The sequence below is a fragment of the Daktulosphaira vitifoliae genome, unplaced genomic scaffold (genome assembly GCF_025091365.1).
Source record: "Daktulosphaira vitifoliae isolate Bord-2020 unplaced genomic scaffold, ASM2509136v1 Scaffold_5, whole genome shotgun sequence".
Classification (NCBI taxonomy): Eukaryota; Metazoa; Arthropoda; class Insecta; order Hemiptera; family Phylloxeridae; genus Daktulosphaira; species Daktulosphaira vitifoliae.
Genome location: NW_026099576.1, coordinates 3,759,827 through 3,778,250, shown reverse-complemented (window position 1 = coordinate 3,778,250; position 18,424 = coordinate 3,759,827). Strand labels below are relative to the sequence as shown.

The 18,424-nt window shown below is 28.6% G+C and overlaps 1 protein-coding gene across 2 annotated transcripts; it reads right to left on the bottom strand.

The window, feature by feature from the left end:
• Nucleotides 1-4,394: 4,394 nt before the first annotated feature.
• LOC126906712 (uncharacterized) lies at nt 4,395-9,626 on the bottom strand. 2 transcript variants are annotated; one of them, XM_050687466.1, is made up of 5 exons: nt 9,167-9,626; nt 8,014-8,097; nt 6,747-6,800; nt 4,698-4,772; nt 4,395-4,540 (listed from the first exon to the last, which is right to left on the bottom strand). In XM_050687466.1, the coding sequence occupies exons 1-5, from the start codon at nt 9,621-9,623 to the stop codon at nt 4,455-4,457; spliced, it is 756 nt and encodes a 251-aa protein (XP_050543423.1). In that variant the 5' UTR covers nt 9,624-9,626; the 3' UTR covers nt 4,395-4,454. The 2 variants fall into 2 exon arrangements, with proteins under 2 accessions (XP_050543423.1, XP_050543424.1); XM_050687467.1 differs by lacking the exon at nt 6,747-6,800.
• Between the last annotated feature and the right edge of the window lie 8,798 nt (nt 9,627-18,424).

Sequence of the window (18,424 nt, the reverse complement as noted above, 5' to 3'; positions counted from 1 at the left end):
CGTGTATCACGAAGCTACGCGGGGGCCGTATCAATACATTTTTAGAAAAGTTATAGTAATTTAAAGTTGAAAAAATAAAATCGTAAATCATAAATTTTAATACCAAAATTGCATGTTATTAACATAACTTTATTAGCTATCGATATAAGCTAGGACTATTGTGATGTTCTCTATTGAATTCAAAATTATAAGGTATAAATTTAAAAAATAATATTTTATGCGAACAAATATTGAATTTTTTCTTAACTTATTGAAGGACAAAGTGTGAAACGTGTTTATACACGTTTTTGAAATTGTATGCTATCATAGTGATCCCATTAAATAAGAAATAGGTACGTACCATGTCTTACAAAGTGTAATTAGGTTTGTTTAGTTTAGCCAAAAAGTTTATACAAATGTATTCAATACTTTTTCAGCAAATGAGTGTCTTATTTTTAATGAATTACCTGTATGATATATTTGATAAATTTTTCATAAGATAATTTAATCAAAAACATGCAGTTGGAAACCTTTATGTTAAGTCTTATTATGATATGTCTAGTAAATGCTTGTCATGTATCAAAAATTATAAATCAATTTTATCATGCAGATTAGTTTACTGCTCATTATTATTATTATTATAAATTAGGAACAATCATAGTTGAATTTTTTTAATTGTTTTATTCCTAATGAATAATTGGTAAATTTTATTTGTAAGTTTATAGAACCACTTAGACACTATCAAATAGATAATATTATTTTTTTATATCTAAATTACTAAATAAATTATAACAAACATAAAAATAAAAAATTTTGAGTTTTAAAAGCGTCGCAAATAAAAAGGCGTTCATCCTATTCTAAATCTTATAATTTGAAAAGTATACTATGATTTAATAGTTTTCGTATTGAACTGACTTTATTTAACTGTTGCTGGGTCGTAACATCAGAATTAACGTACTACACCTATGATAGATCTAAGTAATTACTAAAATGTATCATCAATGAATGAAATCAATGAGGAAAATGTTTTAAAATAAAATTGAGCATTATTAAACTAAATCAAATCATATCGGATCCAGTTCAACTGTTGAATTCTAATTCTCACTCCGATTATGTGACTACCTTTTCACTTATGATTCTATTGAGATCAATCTTATGTACCACGAACAGGAAAAGATATTCTTTTCTATATTCCTTTTTTTCAAAATCTAGGTACATATCTAATCGATAGGCCGCACACTTACTTTTTTGTAGCATGCTATCAGTGTAGTTGCGATGATATCATTTACAGTATCGCCAACTTGTCTCTATGATGCGCGAACATTCTCCCATCATCACAAGGGGTTTTCCTTGAGACCAACATCTTAGTGATAGCGAAACATGAAAGAAGCTCTGAACAGATCGATCATTGAAGTGAGGCTATAAGGGGTTTATATTCTATAAACTAAGAGAATTTTTATGACATTGCTATCACAGTCACGGATTGTTTATTATCAATTATGACTATCAATAGTTATACTTTCTGTATTGTCAGATAATGTATTTATAAAGTCACAACAATGTGCCTTACTACCAATGATAATAACAATGCTGTATACCTGCTAATATCAATGTCATAAAAAATCAATTAGCTACCTGTATTTGTAATCCCTTGTGAATTATACATGGATATTAACTCAAAAATTTGAAACTTTAGGTGTTTATATCTAATAAACAAATAAAGATATACTAAATATTCAAATGCCATTTACTATTGAGTTGAAAATCCAAACATTTTATTATATTGAAAATATGTGTTCCCATTAAAAAAAAACAATGTTGATCCCCTTACAAGGCATAAGGGATGAACAAAAAAAGTTTTAAATAGTTAATAATTTAAGAATAGTGTGTTATTAAAAAAACCACCCTGTATAAGATTGTCCTTTAAATAATTAAACTAAAGAAATAATAACAATTAATGCAATGAAATTCTCTAAATAAGTTTTCTAAAAACCATGTATAGATAACATTCTACATATAATAAATTATACTTAAATTATTTTTCAAAATAAATAAATATATTATTCAAGTTAAAGGCAAAAAAAGGCAAGTAAGCCGAAATCCAATATGTAGGCAACTTATAATGTCTTACTCCTTGAACTTTTAAATAGGCAACTAAAATACCATTAAATGTATCATGTCCTTGAAGTCTAACCTCCAATGTCTTATTCAATTTATTTGATAGTTAAAGTAACATACTCATAAAATCTATAATTAAAACGTTATTACCATAATAACTAATACTTAAAGACACTTTTAGTTTAATTAAGCAAATAACTAATATATATTTTAATAACAAGTAGTAACCTGGTGATTTAAGCTAATTAACCATAACTTAATACTTAATTTTCTGTTGTCCAACAAATCCAAAGACCACGCTTTATTGCTACCAAATGTTGACACAAGGGTTCTTTTCTTATAGCAGTTGACCCCTGTTTGTCTTTTACCCAGAAACTTAACTTAATTAAACACACACACACATATATATATATATTTATACATTAAACATTTAATTGATACAGCTCACAAGATATGGGGTGACAACGTTATGCCGCATTCAATGACCTTCTCTTTGTGGTAGTTCTTGATGGTACTGGGTCTCGATGATCTTGTTTATCTGATAGACTCAACTCCATTAAATTATATTGGATCCAGTTCAACTGGTGAATTCTAATTCTCACTCCGATTATGTGACTACTTTTTCACTTATGATTCTATTGAGATCAATCTTATGTACCACGTACAGGAAAAGATATTCTTTTCTATATTACTTGTTTTCAAAATCTAGGTACATCTCTAATCTATAGGCCGCACACTTACTTTTTTGTAGCATGCTATCAGTGTAGTTGCGATGATATCATTTACAGTATCGCAAACTCGTGTCTGTGGTGCGCGAATACAAGTATTATTAATTTTATTAACTTTATGCCAAACATACAGACGAGTGGATAAATATTCTAGTTTTTAATAAATAATAATAATGCATATCTAAACCTAATTATTTAAAACTATTAATTTATATATTATTTTATTAAAAGGAAAAACTATAGTTAATTAATTGTATTAAAATGAAAAAAAAGTTATACACAATTTTATAAAGTAGATAAATAAGCTAACCATTACTCCTTGAGTAGAACAAAAAAAAAGCGAAATCATAACTTCATTAAAATTAATTAGTTTATATTATGGTTATTCAGATTTAATTATCGCAGTAATTATGAATTTGATAAATAATTTGATAAAATATATAATAATGCTTATAATTTTTTTTCTTGAAAAAATGCTGTACTTTTCATTGATTGTGATAATTATATAACAGTATATAAATAAATAAAGGAAGCCGTTTAATAAAAAAAAAAAATAGTAACACAAAAGAAGAAAAAGAAAACCAGAAGTAATAATAATATACAAATGTCGATGTCTTGTGATAAGACGAGGAAAACACAATCGACAGTTCATATGGGCAGACTGTTATTTTGTTGATGTCGCGAAGATCACTAATAAAACGTATTATTGCGACGGGTATTCGACGAAAGCAATTTGATTGCCTTTACACCACTACGATAACGCGTGTGTTACGGTCCGGTTTAGTGGTGCAATGGCTGAGAAGGAGCTGGTTCAGCCGCGGGGTGTGAAACAGTTTACAACGCTGTGGCCGTGTCAGTTACATACAAATTATTAAATTTATTTGAATATTTAGTACTCACAAATCGCATTAATATTATTATTATACGGTTATAATAAAATAGTATTTTAGANCTTAAATAGCCAATTTTATCATGCAACAAAAATCAACGAATAGTTGTCGAATGTGTAACACCTTGATCTTTAACGCCTAGAGTACGAGGTTCAAATCCGTTTGTGGCTTCTAAAATTTTGCATTTTTTTTTTGAGTTNTAAAATAGTATTTTAGAAGTTATTAACACTTTTTCTTAGAACATTTTTTATTATATGATAGTCAAATATGTTTGTTTCCATATAGTAAAATAATATTAATATTAATTAAGAAATTTGTTCAAACGTGGGGAGACTACAGTGATGGGATCCATGATATTCATTAAATACGGTGGGCTTTTTCACCATAACGACAAAATTAAGTTCGAATTTTTTTTTATATTGAAGTTCATTACATAAGCTTTAATTTAATATATATATATATATATATATATATATAAATGTTAGTATTTCCAGAGCTCTTTCAAAAGTTAAGTTGAACAATTTTTCATTTTGAAACCCCTTATGGGTAGGTAAGGGTTCATATTCAAAAAGAAAAGAAATACCAAATTGTCTATAAAAAAAAAACATTTGTTTTGATACATTCATATTTTTTTAAGTTATAACAGTTTTATGTAAAAAAAGTGAAAAAAAAAATCGAATCAAACAAAAATAGGAAATTTCTTATTAAATTTTATTTTAAATATATAAGTTATGTTTACTTATATAAAATTATACATCGTTATTTTTTGTTTATCAATCTCCTTTGGTTCTGAAATTTCTTCTGATGAGACATTAGGATTCAATCCTAAATAAACAATAAAATATTATATTAAAAAAGTGTTTCCGAAAATTCAAATACAATATTATGAATCCAGCTCAATTTTATGAAAAATATACGTATTCGAAATAATTAATATGTATAACTGTAATAATAATTATAAATTTAGGATAAAATATTTTACCTTGTTTAAGAAAGTCGATGAATACTGGCGTTGTAAGATTTTCTGACAGAACTTCTAAGTTTTCATCTTTGCTCTCTACAATTACATATCAATGAAATGCCAAAATTATATTAGTTAAAATTACTTATGAGGTCAAAACAATTATATAATTGTTTTATTAATATATATGAATAATGCAAACCAATAACATGCTATGTGTTTAATATGCTATCATAATTTGTCATTTTTAATTATCCCCTTTAATATCATTTCCTCCTTACAGGTAGAGAAACTAGATACTTTTATGCAATTTAAATAAAAAATGTATAATTTAGAACGGGGCTATTTGACGATTAGAGCAAGATGATAATATTGGATATAAAATAAGTATTACAGTAAAATTTGCTAAAAAATTATGGTCATTTTTTTTAAAGATTATTTAACCTAATAATTACATTTTTTTTTTTTAATTTAATAAAGATAAACACTTATAATTATTCTAAAATATATTTACAGCATTTTTGCAAGAACTAAATAATATCATTATTTTACAAAATAAGGTATGAATTTGAGTGTGAATAAATAAATCATTATTTTTCTTATTACAATAGCTAAAGAAAACATATCGAACAAGAATTATATACATTTTAAGTCTTTGAAATTAGGTGATAAGAATTTGGAATGAAAAAAAAATAAGTAATGTCAGTTTTTTGCGTTATTTTAAAACATACTTATATCTTTTTACAATAAAGTTATGATTTTGTTGTTAATCAGCATAAAGTTTTAATTCGAGTGTGAATAAATTAATAAATAAATATTTTTGTGTTTTACAAAATACATAAAACGTGGTAAAGTTTAAATATCAAAGAATACTGATTACTATACAATAGTTAGAAATTATAACTTTCAGTGTAACAATATAACACACAGTGAAGCAAAAAATAATAATTCACTAAATAAATTCATACTTGTCAGTATACAATTTGTGATTGATATTATCATAAATAATTTACATAAACAAATGTACGTATGCATACATTTGTTTATACCGATTATCAAATTCAAAAGGAATATAAGGACTGTAAAATAAATGCTATTCTATCATTTCTATCACTTCATCAAAATTAAATTTCCAAAGAATCATTGTTTATGACAAAACTTATATTACGCTAGGCGTAAAAAAACCTCGTATGTGCAAAAAATAGAAATTAAAAATGTTTATGTCTGAATTAAAAAAACTCATCACAGTGGAGTGTGGCATAGTTGGGTCGAGTATAATGATATCTGATATATCTGATTAAAATCACTATCAAAAAAAACGCTTCAATGCAAATCTATAGATAGTATTTAATTTAAAAAAATTGATGGATTCCAAAAGCTACATGATCTCCTATTTCTTTATTTATATCCTGATTACAAGTTTTATGATTTATAAGTGTAATAATAATAATGAATAATTAAATAAATATATATATATATACATTTATAATATATAAATACATAAAGGGAATTGGTGTTACTTTAAAAAAAAGTATGACGAATGAAAGAGTAATATAAATATTATTTCTCGTAAAAAAATTGTATTGATCCATACATTTTTCAATAAGGTATAGCATTAAAAAATTAAAAATGTAAAATATAAAATCGAGAATTTTCAAACAAAAATAGCATTATATTTTCACTGTAAAGACAAAATAAAGACCAACATTTTTTTTCCCATAATAAAGCATATTACATAAGCTTTAATTTAAGGTAAATATAAAAATGTCAGAGTTTCTGGAACATTTTCAAAAGTTAATTTTTTGTGAAAAAGTTGTCATTTTGAATCCAACCTGTGGGCAGATAAAGTGTCAGATTTATAAAAAAAATATATCAAATGATAGGTAAAGACATCATGCATCTATAAAAGAAATGATATTGATTTAAAAGGACGATTGATCCAACGTACAATATTATATCCATAATACAATATTATGAATCCAGCTCAATTTTATCAGAAATATACGTATTCAAAATAATTAATATTTATAACTGTAATAATAGTTATAAATTTAGGATAAAATATTTTACCTTGGTTAAGAAGGTCGATGAATACTGGCGTTGTACGATTTTCTGACGGAACTTCTAATTTTTCATTAAAGATTTTCAATTAAGATCAATACAATTATTCAACTTTTTTTTACAATATGTTAAGAGTAATCTAATGAAGCCTGATTTTTGATATTGAACTGAACCCAAAGATTCATTTTATAATCAAACCCAAATCGAACTAAATATTTTGTTTTTAAATTTTTTTTAAATCCAATGCGAAATTTGAATGTAAATTTTGAAATGTATTATAAATTATTACATAAAATTTATGAAATATACAACAACTATGTCTCTGTAATAATTACAATACTAAATGATTGAAAATCAATTTTATATTAGTTTTAATTACTATAACAAATATTTATTCATATATTGTAGTTATAAATCATATTATTTATGCACAGGATATAATTAAGGAAATAGAAGTTTTTGTTGATTTTGAAATAAACAAATAATTTATTCTTAAAATTGAATACTATGTATAGATTTAATCGTATTTGTTTAATAATGATTTTAATTACTGTCAGATATCTATTCTCCACCCTGATCAAAAATTTTCCGGAATTTATTCAGAAAATAAAAAGTACAAGTTTATTCATTTAAATCTATATTGTTCCCTTCAAAGTAATTCCAATCGACTATACTTGTCCCAAACTATGCCACGTCCCCACTAAGCTACCGTTTTTTTTTTAATAATTTGTGCATTTTCAGGTTATATTATAATTGTTTTTAGTGACAATTATAAATAAATTTATTTCAAAATTTAAAATAGCATAATGATGTGTTAATTGTAAAAGTGTGCATATTAATTTTTTTTTCATAAACCATAATAAATATCAATTTTATTTAAAAAAAAATTGTTTTTAAGAATAGATTCTGTGATTTCGATAGATAACTTAAACTGTTATTATTGTTTTCCATTAAACGGAAAATAGTCTAAATAATATGTTGACATGTCGAGAGCAGTTTTGTAATATTAGTTCTTGAGATATTAGATTTTAAAGATATAGGTGAGAGTAAGATAGTTTTTAGCTATCATTTTATTTACCATAATGCACAGTTAAAAATTAAAAAAATCTACTATTAGAAATAATTTTTTCTAACAATAAACTTAATATTTAATTTAGTTAATAAAAATAAATATACATTTTATTGACACATTAATAACATTTTTATGAAACATCATAATTTAAGAAAAAAATGAATGTAATATTCTCAATAAATTACATTGCATATAAAACCTTACTTATTATTGCGTCTTCAATAGATTCAGTTTGCATAAGTGCATACATCTCATCGGTTATTGTATAATTTGGTATAGGATGTAATTCTATCAAAAGAAATTAAACATTGTTATTTTAAATGAAATTATATATAAATACTTTCTTTTGATGATTATTGAATCCCACTTATTGTTCAAATAGTTCCATTTATCAAAAGATAATTATAGAGCAACCAGATAATTCAATAATTTTATTTTTTCAACTTTAAATTACTATAACTTTTCTAAAAATGTATTGATACGGCCCCCGCGTAGCTTCGTGATACACGATGCCCTGCTACTCGTGCCATCTTTATCAGCCGTCGCCCAATTATGAATATTTGACTGACCACCACCTTTGTCAGTCGTGGCCATACTATATGTACAAAGTCCAGCAAGTGTCGACGGCGACCTGCCTCAAATATACATGAAGTCTTTTTCGCGTAAGGACGTCGAGGATGTACGGCACCGACTCCGGACGTGTTGTACGACGAACCGAAACCGCACCAGCACATCGTTGCTCATCAATGCTGCCAACTTTTTGACGTTCGAGGACTATGGCGGAAACCGCGTCGCCAACGCCAACCAAAGTGTCACGATATTATGCGAAGATTATTATTAATTGTGTTCGAATACTCGATTCCTTTTAAAAAATTGTCTGTTGTTACTCATCAATGAAAACGACCTACGGGTCTCTACTATCAAAACAGTGTCGAATACATTATTACGACGTAAGTCGTGTCAATACCAAAAACAAAAAACTATATACATAACCTTTTAGGGTGACCTACACTAATGAAACATAAAATATTATCGTAATTTAAATTACGCACACATAATGGGTTTTCCAAAATTATAAGTAAAGTTTGACCATTAATACCATTTGCATATTACTGTTAGTTTAATATGCACAATTCATTGTTAGCAAATCAAATGTACTTTGATAAATTATCAGTTGATTCATTTTTTGAGATTTTAATATGCTCTCAAAAAGTTAGCACTTTTAAAATAAAAATTGTTTATATATGATTGTAATAAAAATATATATTTAATGAATGGAATTAAGTTCATATCAAATTTAACATAATTCCTTTAGACTTATTTAAACATTCTTGGTTTTATAAAAAATCGATCATACCTGAATTTGTTGATTCTATTTGTAATGGTACAGCAATATTTTGGGTAGACATATCATATAGGAAACCGAGTTTAATAAATTTGTTAACCATTATGTCCCTAATTTTATCATGCAATTTTTGACTTAAATAATCAAAGAAAGGAAGTTTACATCCTTTGCTCGTCATAGTTTCATATTCTTTATTCCATTCTTGCCACAAATCATCCTCATTATAAAAAGTATATTTACAATGTTTACTTCCACTATCAATTAAAAATTGATTCCTAATAAAAGTAGACATTGAAGATTCCAATGTTATTGTTATAAAAGGATATTCTTTTATATTTTCATGATTTTTTTGTACAGTAGAAAACATACAACTGAATAAAGCATCTTGTTTACTTTCGATCCATCGGTTATTGTGCATTATGTTTAAAGCGTTTAACGCTCCTTGCATTATTTTAATTAATGAATTCATTTTATATGANTGTCATAAAAAAAAAGTATAGAACAAGGATATTAATTATAATAATAAAAAGAATGAAGAGAGATTATTATAATGAAGGATAATGAAGGAAATAAAATAAGTGGCCATATGTGTGATATTTATATTTTTTATAATTAAGAAAGAGGAATAATAATAGAATGTAGATGTTATATATAGATGTTATGGTTAACGGATTGTTGAAGTACGTTTAGCTACAAGGTGAAAATATAGCATACAATATATATATATATATATATATCCATGAACTCTTTATTAAGATACTACCATTACGTGTGGTTTGTCGTAAAAAGTAAATTGAAGGAAAATTATATTCGGATGATCCACACCTGAGTCATATTAATTCTACAATGAAATGTGCAATGATTACGGAAGAGGATTTTACGACTCTTAATATTTATTGGTCATGCTATATGAATGGGAAACAGCGTGTGTTCATGTAAGATGCTACTGTCCAATTGTTGGGCGCCAAGCCTTAATGGCTGAATTATTTTCTTTTTGTAATTGTATAATACAGGTTAAAACATCTACGTTGAACGCGCACTATTATGACCCGAATGGTGAGAAAGTAGTTATTAATAACTTTTCAAATTATCCACCTTTAACAATTCTATTATTCCCTCGATAAAAGTTATTCTTGATTTATCTTAAGTCTATCCTTAATTTTATGACATGCTTAGAAATATAATTTCTTACCTTGTGTCCGGCTAGTTTGATCGTTTGTTGTAAAAAGAATATAAATAAAAGAGAGCACTGACTTTTATCTACTTATTAATTTTTGTAAAATTATGCAAATTATTAAACTTGAAATATTACTTCACTGTAGTTCCTTTTTATACCTGGTGTCTGAGTATATGTGTTACTATATATTTTAAAATGAAAATTTAAATAATCAGATAGCTTATGAGAACCTATCCCTAGTGACACGTTATAAACTATTGTTTTACGAATAGTTTTAACCGCTAGATGTGCTAGGGTAATGACTTCAATAAACTATCAATATTTTATGAAATTGTGTATTTGATATGAGAGTCGACAGAGTTAGAGACAGGCTGGCTACACCATCGGAGATTACTCTCGTCGATGCACGGACCTTACAGAGTCAAAAACTGCTTGCCGAAAAGAACGTAATGGAATATGAGAATCAATCCCTAGTGACATGTCATAAACTATTGTTTTACCAACAGTTTTAACCGCTAGATGTGCTAGGATAATGATTTCAACAAACCATCAGTATCTTGTGCAATCAATCAAACACGTATCTATTCNGGGAGAATTAGTTTAATTTGCACAATGCTTCTCATTGGCTAGGTAATTAATTTAGAGAGATATATGCGCAATCTATTGTTCTACTAATTTGTGTTAATATTTCATATATGTATTGGTGTTTTTATATCTACCATCTCTCATTATAATGCGGTTTATTATAAAAAATTATTATTATAAAAATATAAATAAAATAAAATTATAAGTGCTAAATATCTATTACAGCTCCTTGCATTATTTTAATTAATGAATTCATTTTATATGATAATTTCATTAACTTATTAATGCAGTCACAACATAAAGTATCGAAATTTTTTTTATCGCATATCGTTCTACAATCATTATTAAAATGTTTTAATAAAAAATATAAAATCATCACATTTTTAACATACGAACAACCCAGTATATAGTATTTTTCGAATTGTACATGGATAACTCATTGCTGACTTATCTATTCAAAGCAAAGAGCACAAACAGTAAGTTGATCCACTGGGTGCTACACCAGTGTAACCTAAATTTCACCACGACACACGTGCCGGGCAAACACAACATGTTATCACGTCATCCTACGGACGGACCCCCTGTTGACGAAGACGCCCTGGATGACAATTTATTAGATGCACCAATGTCTAGTCTGACCGCACTCTGCGCCACTCAAGATAAGATCTACTCCATAACCAATGCAAACAACGCGATCTGTGACTGACCGTTTACGAGGGGGAGAGGTACGAGAGTGGCAAAACAACGATCCGTTTCTCTCTTCGGTCACAAAAATTTAACGCGCAAATCGCCATAGCGAACGAAAAACCGTACGTGACATATAAGGACGAATTTTTTTTATTAGAAGATATTTTACGTATTCGTATAGGCGCTGACACACCCGAGTCGTACCAACTGACTAACTACAACATATAAACAGCAGTATCAACAACAACAACAGCAGCAGCAGTGATAGTAACATCCACTAAGAACAAAAGCGCTTCTTTCACTGTCGTTAGGAGACCGTCAGGGGTATATGTGGACGGAGTACTGGCGGCCGCCGCTCCACAGCCAACATCAGCAGTAGCAACCATGCAGGAGTAGCAGCCGGAGACACCGATGAAACTGGAGGACGACGGCCTGGTACAGGAAATGGACTTGTTACTCTCCTGTATCACCTTCCTAGCAAAGCTGGAATTCACGGCCAACTAAGACCTCTTCACACACCAAGCGCGATATGCGCGGGGACTAGATCCCATCCCCCCAACCATTCGCACTACGCGGATCATGTCTTCCCACCCCATCAAACAAACAACGTAATTTTCTTATAGGTGTCATTTTTGTTATATTGATTAATGGAGAAAATCCTCTCGATATTTTTGCGCTGTGCCTAGTATTAATAGACCTGTATCGTAGTCATTGACTTTTTTTGAGTTAAGACGAAATATATGCTAAATTTTGTTACTATTTGCTCAATAATACCAATACAAATAAAATGGACTCGAATATTGGCGTGATCTATTTGATTGTGATTGGAATAAATCGTTGAATTGGTTATACAATAATAAAACGTTTAAAAAAAGTGTTTATATAATAACAAAATAACATTTTTTTAATGTTTTATATTTAACAAACGATTTGATTTTACAATTAAATGTATAATAACTTTTTTAAGTAGTCGCGATTAAACTTATTTTTTTTTTTTGTATTATTTTGTGTGTATTATAAAACTCTGATATTAGATAATTAAATTTATGCAAAACTCACTAGTGAAGTAATGAGAGTACACATTTTAATATTTAAATTTAAGTTGATGTTTATTAATTAACATTTAAATCAATATTTATTTCATAAGTATATAAATTATAATTTAAAATTAATAATTGAATGTACTTACTTATTTAATTTACATATGTTGTCAATAATTTAATTTACTTGTGGAAATAAAAAATACTAAGCTGTATTTATCTAAAAAAATGATAAATTGAATAATTATTTTATACAATTTTAGGAGTAGTTTTATTTAATTGAATATTTATACTTCGGAGTACAAAAGTTAGAAACAGATTAGGTCAATCCTTTCATCCCTTTAACTACTTGAATCTCTTATGGCTTAATGCTATTAATGCTACTTCACAAACTTTACCTAAAAACTACCACTATTCGAAAGTGAAGTGAATATTTATAATTAATTTTATACAATATAATAGTCGAATACGATATTTTGAGTAATATAACTTTTAAGCAAAGACATGTAGGTTACTCAATATGAAAGTGTCCAATTGATGTATTATAATAAAAATAGAGAGTAGCTAAAAACTCTTCATTAAGTCAAAATCTTTAAATACCAGTAATTTAAAAAGTAGTAATTCAAAACTGGTTATCAACCAGTCATAATTTTATTTATTAAAAATAATTATAGGTTATGATTTAGCATTTACATGTCATATCTAAAACCAATCCTAATAAATAATTGTTTTCAATAATAAATTTGATGATTATCATAGTTCTTAAAAGTAAACAAAACTTTATTGAGTACGTTTTTATTGTTGTGACCGGGTTGGTACGGTAGACAAAATAAAATTAATGCGTTTGATAATTAGTTTATTATATTTAAAAATATGTTTACACTTATAATTAACTTCTCGATTTTAATTAGTTGATAATTAATATAAAAGATTCAGTGAACAAATTAACATAAAAGATTCAGTGAGCAAATTAACATAAAAGATTCAGTGAGCAAATTAACAAAAGATTCAGTGGAGAGTCGTCCAGGTTCGACCCTATGAACTATATGACTCTTGAACGAGTAGCTGACTCCTACTGGCGCGTCGCCTCAGGCGGCGGCGGCCGTAGGCCCAATGCATTGAAAAAGGCTGAGCAAGCATCGAATGTTCTAGAAGGACTAGATGCTTGCCTGGTAAATACTTTATACAAAACAAAAGAGGCTTCCGTTCCCATGATTATTATATATATACTATTAAATTACATAATTACAATTAGGCAGCAAAAAGCCAGTTCACAACATACCCCCGGAGTGAAACTGAGCAGTCCCTGCGACTAAATCTAACTTAAACTAGTTTTGTACAATATCTTAACTTACGGGTGCGCTAGTTACAATACCGCCACATGCGCTTTGATGATAGTATCTTAGTTCTAAACTTACGTCTACGGGATACAGAAGTTTGATACAGTAATGATTGAGTAATACTAATTTTTCCAAAACAATTTACCCATTCATATAAATTCTCTTAAAAATAATTACATGACAAATATTAACCTAACAAATGGTGACCACTATAAGGGTGGCTGTTACTGATGCTAGGATAAGGATAATAGGAGAAGAAAGTTTCTTATGGTTGTAATACTTAGGTTGCTGTAACCGATTAGTATACACGTAGCCACATGTTAAAAAGGTCTGGGGTTATCCAAAAATACTTTTAGTAACCTTGAAAACATGGATAAGGTAATGACAACAAATTAAATTATTTATATGAAGTCAGTTTTCTGAAAGATGAAGGACAAAGACAAAAATGAAAAAAGAAATATATCTTCTTCCAGAAATTATTGAAAAAACAGGTGTGTCACCAGTGAATTGTGGATTAAGCTTTAAAACTTAACGATCAGTATAGCAAGAGGCTTATGATTTTATTCGTGCGGAACTGTTTCCAAATAAATCGTATTGATCCAATCATGTATAAGATAGAAATATTAAATCACATAGTAACGAAATAGCNTATTAAATTACATAATTACAATTATGCAGCAAAAAGCCAGTTCACAACATTATAAAAAATCATCGTTTAAGGAAAAAAAATTAGATGTTAATAAAATATACTATATAGTACATTAAAAAAAAAAAATGAAAACTAAATCTTGTAATTCAGAAGGATCATTGGTTATATTTTTGGATTATTTTCTTTATATAATTCACATAAAAGTTAATACATCATTTTAATAATTACTATGGTTAATTAAATTAAACTAGCCATCATATAATCAAAAAAACTTATTTTACTTTAATCCAATTAAATGACTTCATTTGTGTATAGTTTTTCTATTTATTTATTTTTTGGCTTTTACCGAGTACTCTAGTCGGAATATGCATATCAGCCCAATGTTATCAAATTAGTGAGCCTCTAAAAGGGTTTAAAAGGGTTTAAACCCTTTTAGAGGGTTTAGAAGGGTTATATCCTGTAGGCCCGTCATCACAGTTTACCTCGAAAGTAGCAGACTGAAGGGTGACTTCTTATTAAGCACCAGTATAAGTAAAGATTACTTTTACGCTCTTTCAACTAAAGGATAGTTCAGCCCAGAGAGAAACTAGCACGCACACTAACTATTGGCATTGACTGAAGAACTAGCAATCTGACCTAATTCTGGCCACAAATACAATTATTATAATAATAAGAAATATAACGGTTATAAATAATTGTATTTCAAATGTACAATAGCAACAAACATACATTAAATAATAAAATATTAATAAATAGATAATTTCAATAATGCACGAACGAATACAAAAATGAACGCTTTTCTTTACCGGCGATGGAAACGATCATAGCCAACCCGTCAAATACCTTTTCTTAATTAGCTCCCCTATTTATAATGTATGGTTCTCTACTTATTTATATACATAATTTGTAGATTTTCTTATTCTTTACAAATTTTGTTAATATGATCATAGTAAATGTTTAAGGATTTACCACAATTTACAATTACCATTATATATACATACTTACCATGTATAATAAATATTATAACTTACATTCATTTAAGTGAATATATTATGTATTAACAATTTTTGGTTTAATTGGTTTATTACACACTTGTGCTCAAAGTTTACGTGCTCTTGCATGCCACTAGTGATTGGGCCCTGACCATTACTAAATAACTTCATTGCCGTAGTCTCTTTTTTGCGGTCTGTTCTCATCTGCCATTACGTACCTGGATCTACACTTTGACTAGTGATGAGCAGAATTACTCTTGTTCTTGCGGTCTTGGCTTGGTCTTGCATTTCTACGAGACCAAGAACAAGACCAAGACTGTAATAATATCAGCAAGACCAACATCAAGACTGTACTTAATTGACAAGAACAAGACCAAGACTTTTTTAGCAAGACCAAGAACAAGAACAAGACCAAGAACAAGACTAGACTTGCAAGAACAAGACCAAGACCAATACTCAAAATGCAAGAATCTTGCAACAACAAGAATAAAACTGCAAGAGATTGCACTCTTGCAAAAAAAAAAAAAAAAATTGTTGTTGGTTAAAATCGTTAAGATTATTAATGACAGATTCGACAATATTAAATTTTACTTTGATTTTTATTCATTACACGTATTGTTCAAATTAAATATTACCTATGAGCTGATGTTACCGATTAACTTAAAATTTTACAATCATGTTTCAAATTTTATTGTCATTCAATTGTAATTAATTAATTTTAAATAATTAAAGAATATTAAAAATAAATATTCCGTGCTTCAAACATTATGATAAAATTAGATAAAATTTTTGTTTTCTTCTAAAGCGGAGACTGAAACTGGTTTTATAAAAACTGGTTATAACAGTTTTTTTCGGTTTTGTTAATCAAAACCAATAATTTTTAAAAACTGTGTCTATGAACAGAAAGCGATTATTATTTAAAACCGGTTTTAAAAATCGATACATAAAACCGGCGACTGGTAAACTCATAAAATAAATATATTCATGTTCATTATTCAATGAAAAAAATTAATTAAAATGCAAAAAAAATTATCCGACTAGGAGAATCGAAATCGCGTCCTCCCCGACCGCACATCCGCTGCGTTACCATTCGGACAATNGATCGCGTCCCCCCCCGACCGCACATTCGCTGCGTTACCATTCGGACAATATCACGCCATCAGTTTTAAGTAAAAAAATACTTTGTTTAAATAACGTCTTATTTTTTTATAATTTAATTTATTTGTTTATTTTTTTTTAATACCCCAAACTATTCATAAAAAAATCATCCATATTGTTTATGCTAATATTAAGTTCTAACTTAAAAATCCTATGGCATATAAATTAAATTTGAATTTACAAACTGAAGTAGATAACTTCGTTATTTAAACCTTTTAAGTAGAAAATTTTTACAAATATAAATGAATGCAAGATTTTGCAAGAGTATTGTGACAAGACTTACAAAAAGAACAAGATTTTATGGGCAAGATCAAGAACAAGAACAAGACTAGATTTGCAAGTCCAAGACCAAGACTGAGTTAGCAAAGCACGACCAAAACCAAGACTGAGCTATCAAGAACAAGACTATGACCAAGACTTTGACAGTCTTGGTCTTGTTCTTGTTTTGCTCATCACTAACCTTAACTCAACATACTCAAATGTTCGACACCATTACCACAAGATCTCATACAGTCCACTCATCATTATTAACAACTTCATATATTCAGCTGAGTTTTATATTTTTTATAATGTTATTTATTATTTATTTAATTTAATCTAACTATTTTTTTTTATGCCGTTTCGCCGGCCATTAGTATTTAAGGGCACCCCGTTACTCCTTAAATCTAAGATACTCTTTGAAGAACTTTTAATATATGTCGTTATTTGTTATTTAATTATTGTTTATTCTCGTTACTTGTAGGATGTGTTGTTAGCCGTCATCCTCCCAGATGACCCTTCTCCCACTATAATAATAATGATTTAAAGAAGCTTAAGGTAAAATGGTATTCTAATGAGGTGCACAACTAGCCGTCCTACGGTCTAGTTACCTTTTTTTTTTTTTTCAGCGACCGGCTTAGTTGTGGGCCGCCCTGGAACTACCATTAGGTACTACTTCAGGGCGGCCCCGGTCTAGTTGCCTCGTACGAAACAACTTTTCTATACATGTAAGCTGTGAAAAATTATTCAATATCGGTAACCAATCTTTTGAAAAATGTCCTACGATATCAATATTTTGTTACTGAAATATTTCCAAATCAATCTTAACATATATCTTTCTTTTATAAATTCTTCTATATTGTGTACATTATTATGCATTTTTGATTCTAATTTTCTTTTTGTTTCACTAGTTTAATATTTAAACTCCGTTATATCAGTATCGAACAAATTATGCGTATCACAGTTGGTAACTTTTTGTTGCAATATGAGTTGAGTTATTCCCATAAGTAGGGTAATATAGAGAGAGCTTCCCCCCCCCCCCCCTCACCCACTCGTCTTCCTTGCTGTGGAGGAAGTGTACGGGGGGATTAAATCTTTTTTTTTTTTCCACAATCCGGCATCGTGTGGACCGCCCTGGAACTACCGCGAGGTATTGCTTCAGGGCGGCCCACGCCGTCTCAAATTCACACCACCACGTTGTGAATCAGGCCGAAATTAATCAAGAGCTGATTCACAACGTGGTGTGGCCTCCCCCAATAGCCGGATCCCAAAAGTCGGGATCCGTTGCCCAGGTTGCACCACGTGGAGGTGGGGGCAGGACTTTGCGAGGGATGGGCAAAATAACTCACAGAACATACAAACCAACATAAAAAAACATAAAACA

Excerpts from the sequence above, each read along its gene's own strand:
- LOC126906712 (XM_050687466.1), bottom strand. The coding sequence starts at position 9,623 with ATGAATTCATTAATTAAAATAATGCAAGGAGCGTTAAACGCTTTAAAC. Across the intron at positions 6,801-8,013 it reads TATTGAAGACGCAATAATAA|AAGTTCCGTCAGAAAATCGT; the intron begins GTAAGGTTTTAT and ends ATGAAAAATTAG. Across the intron at positions 4,541-4,697 it reads CATCGACTTTCTTAAACAAG|GATTGAATCCTAATGTCTCA; the intron begins GTAAAATATTTT and ends TTGTTTATTTAG.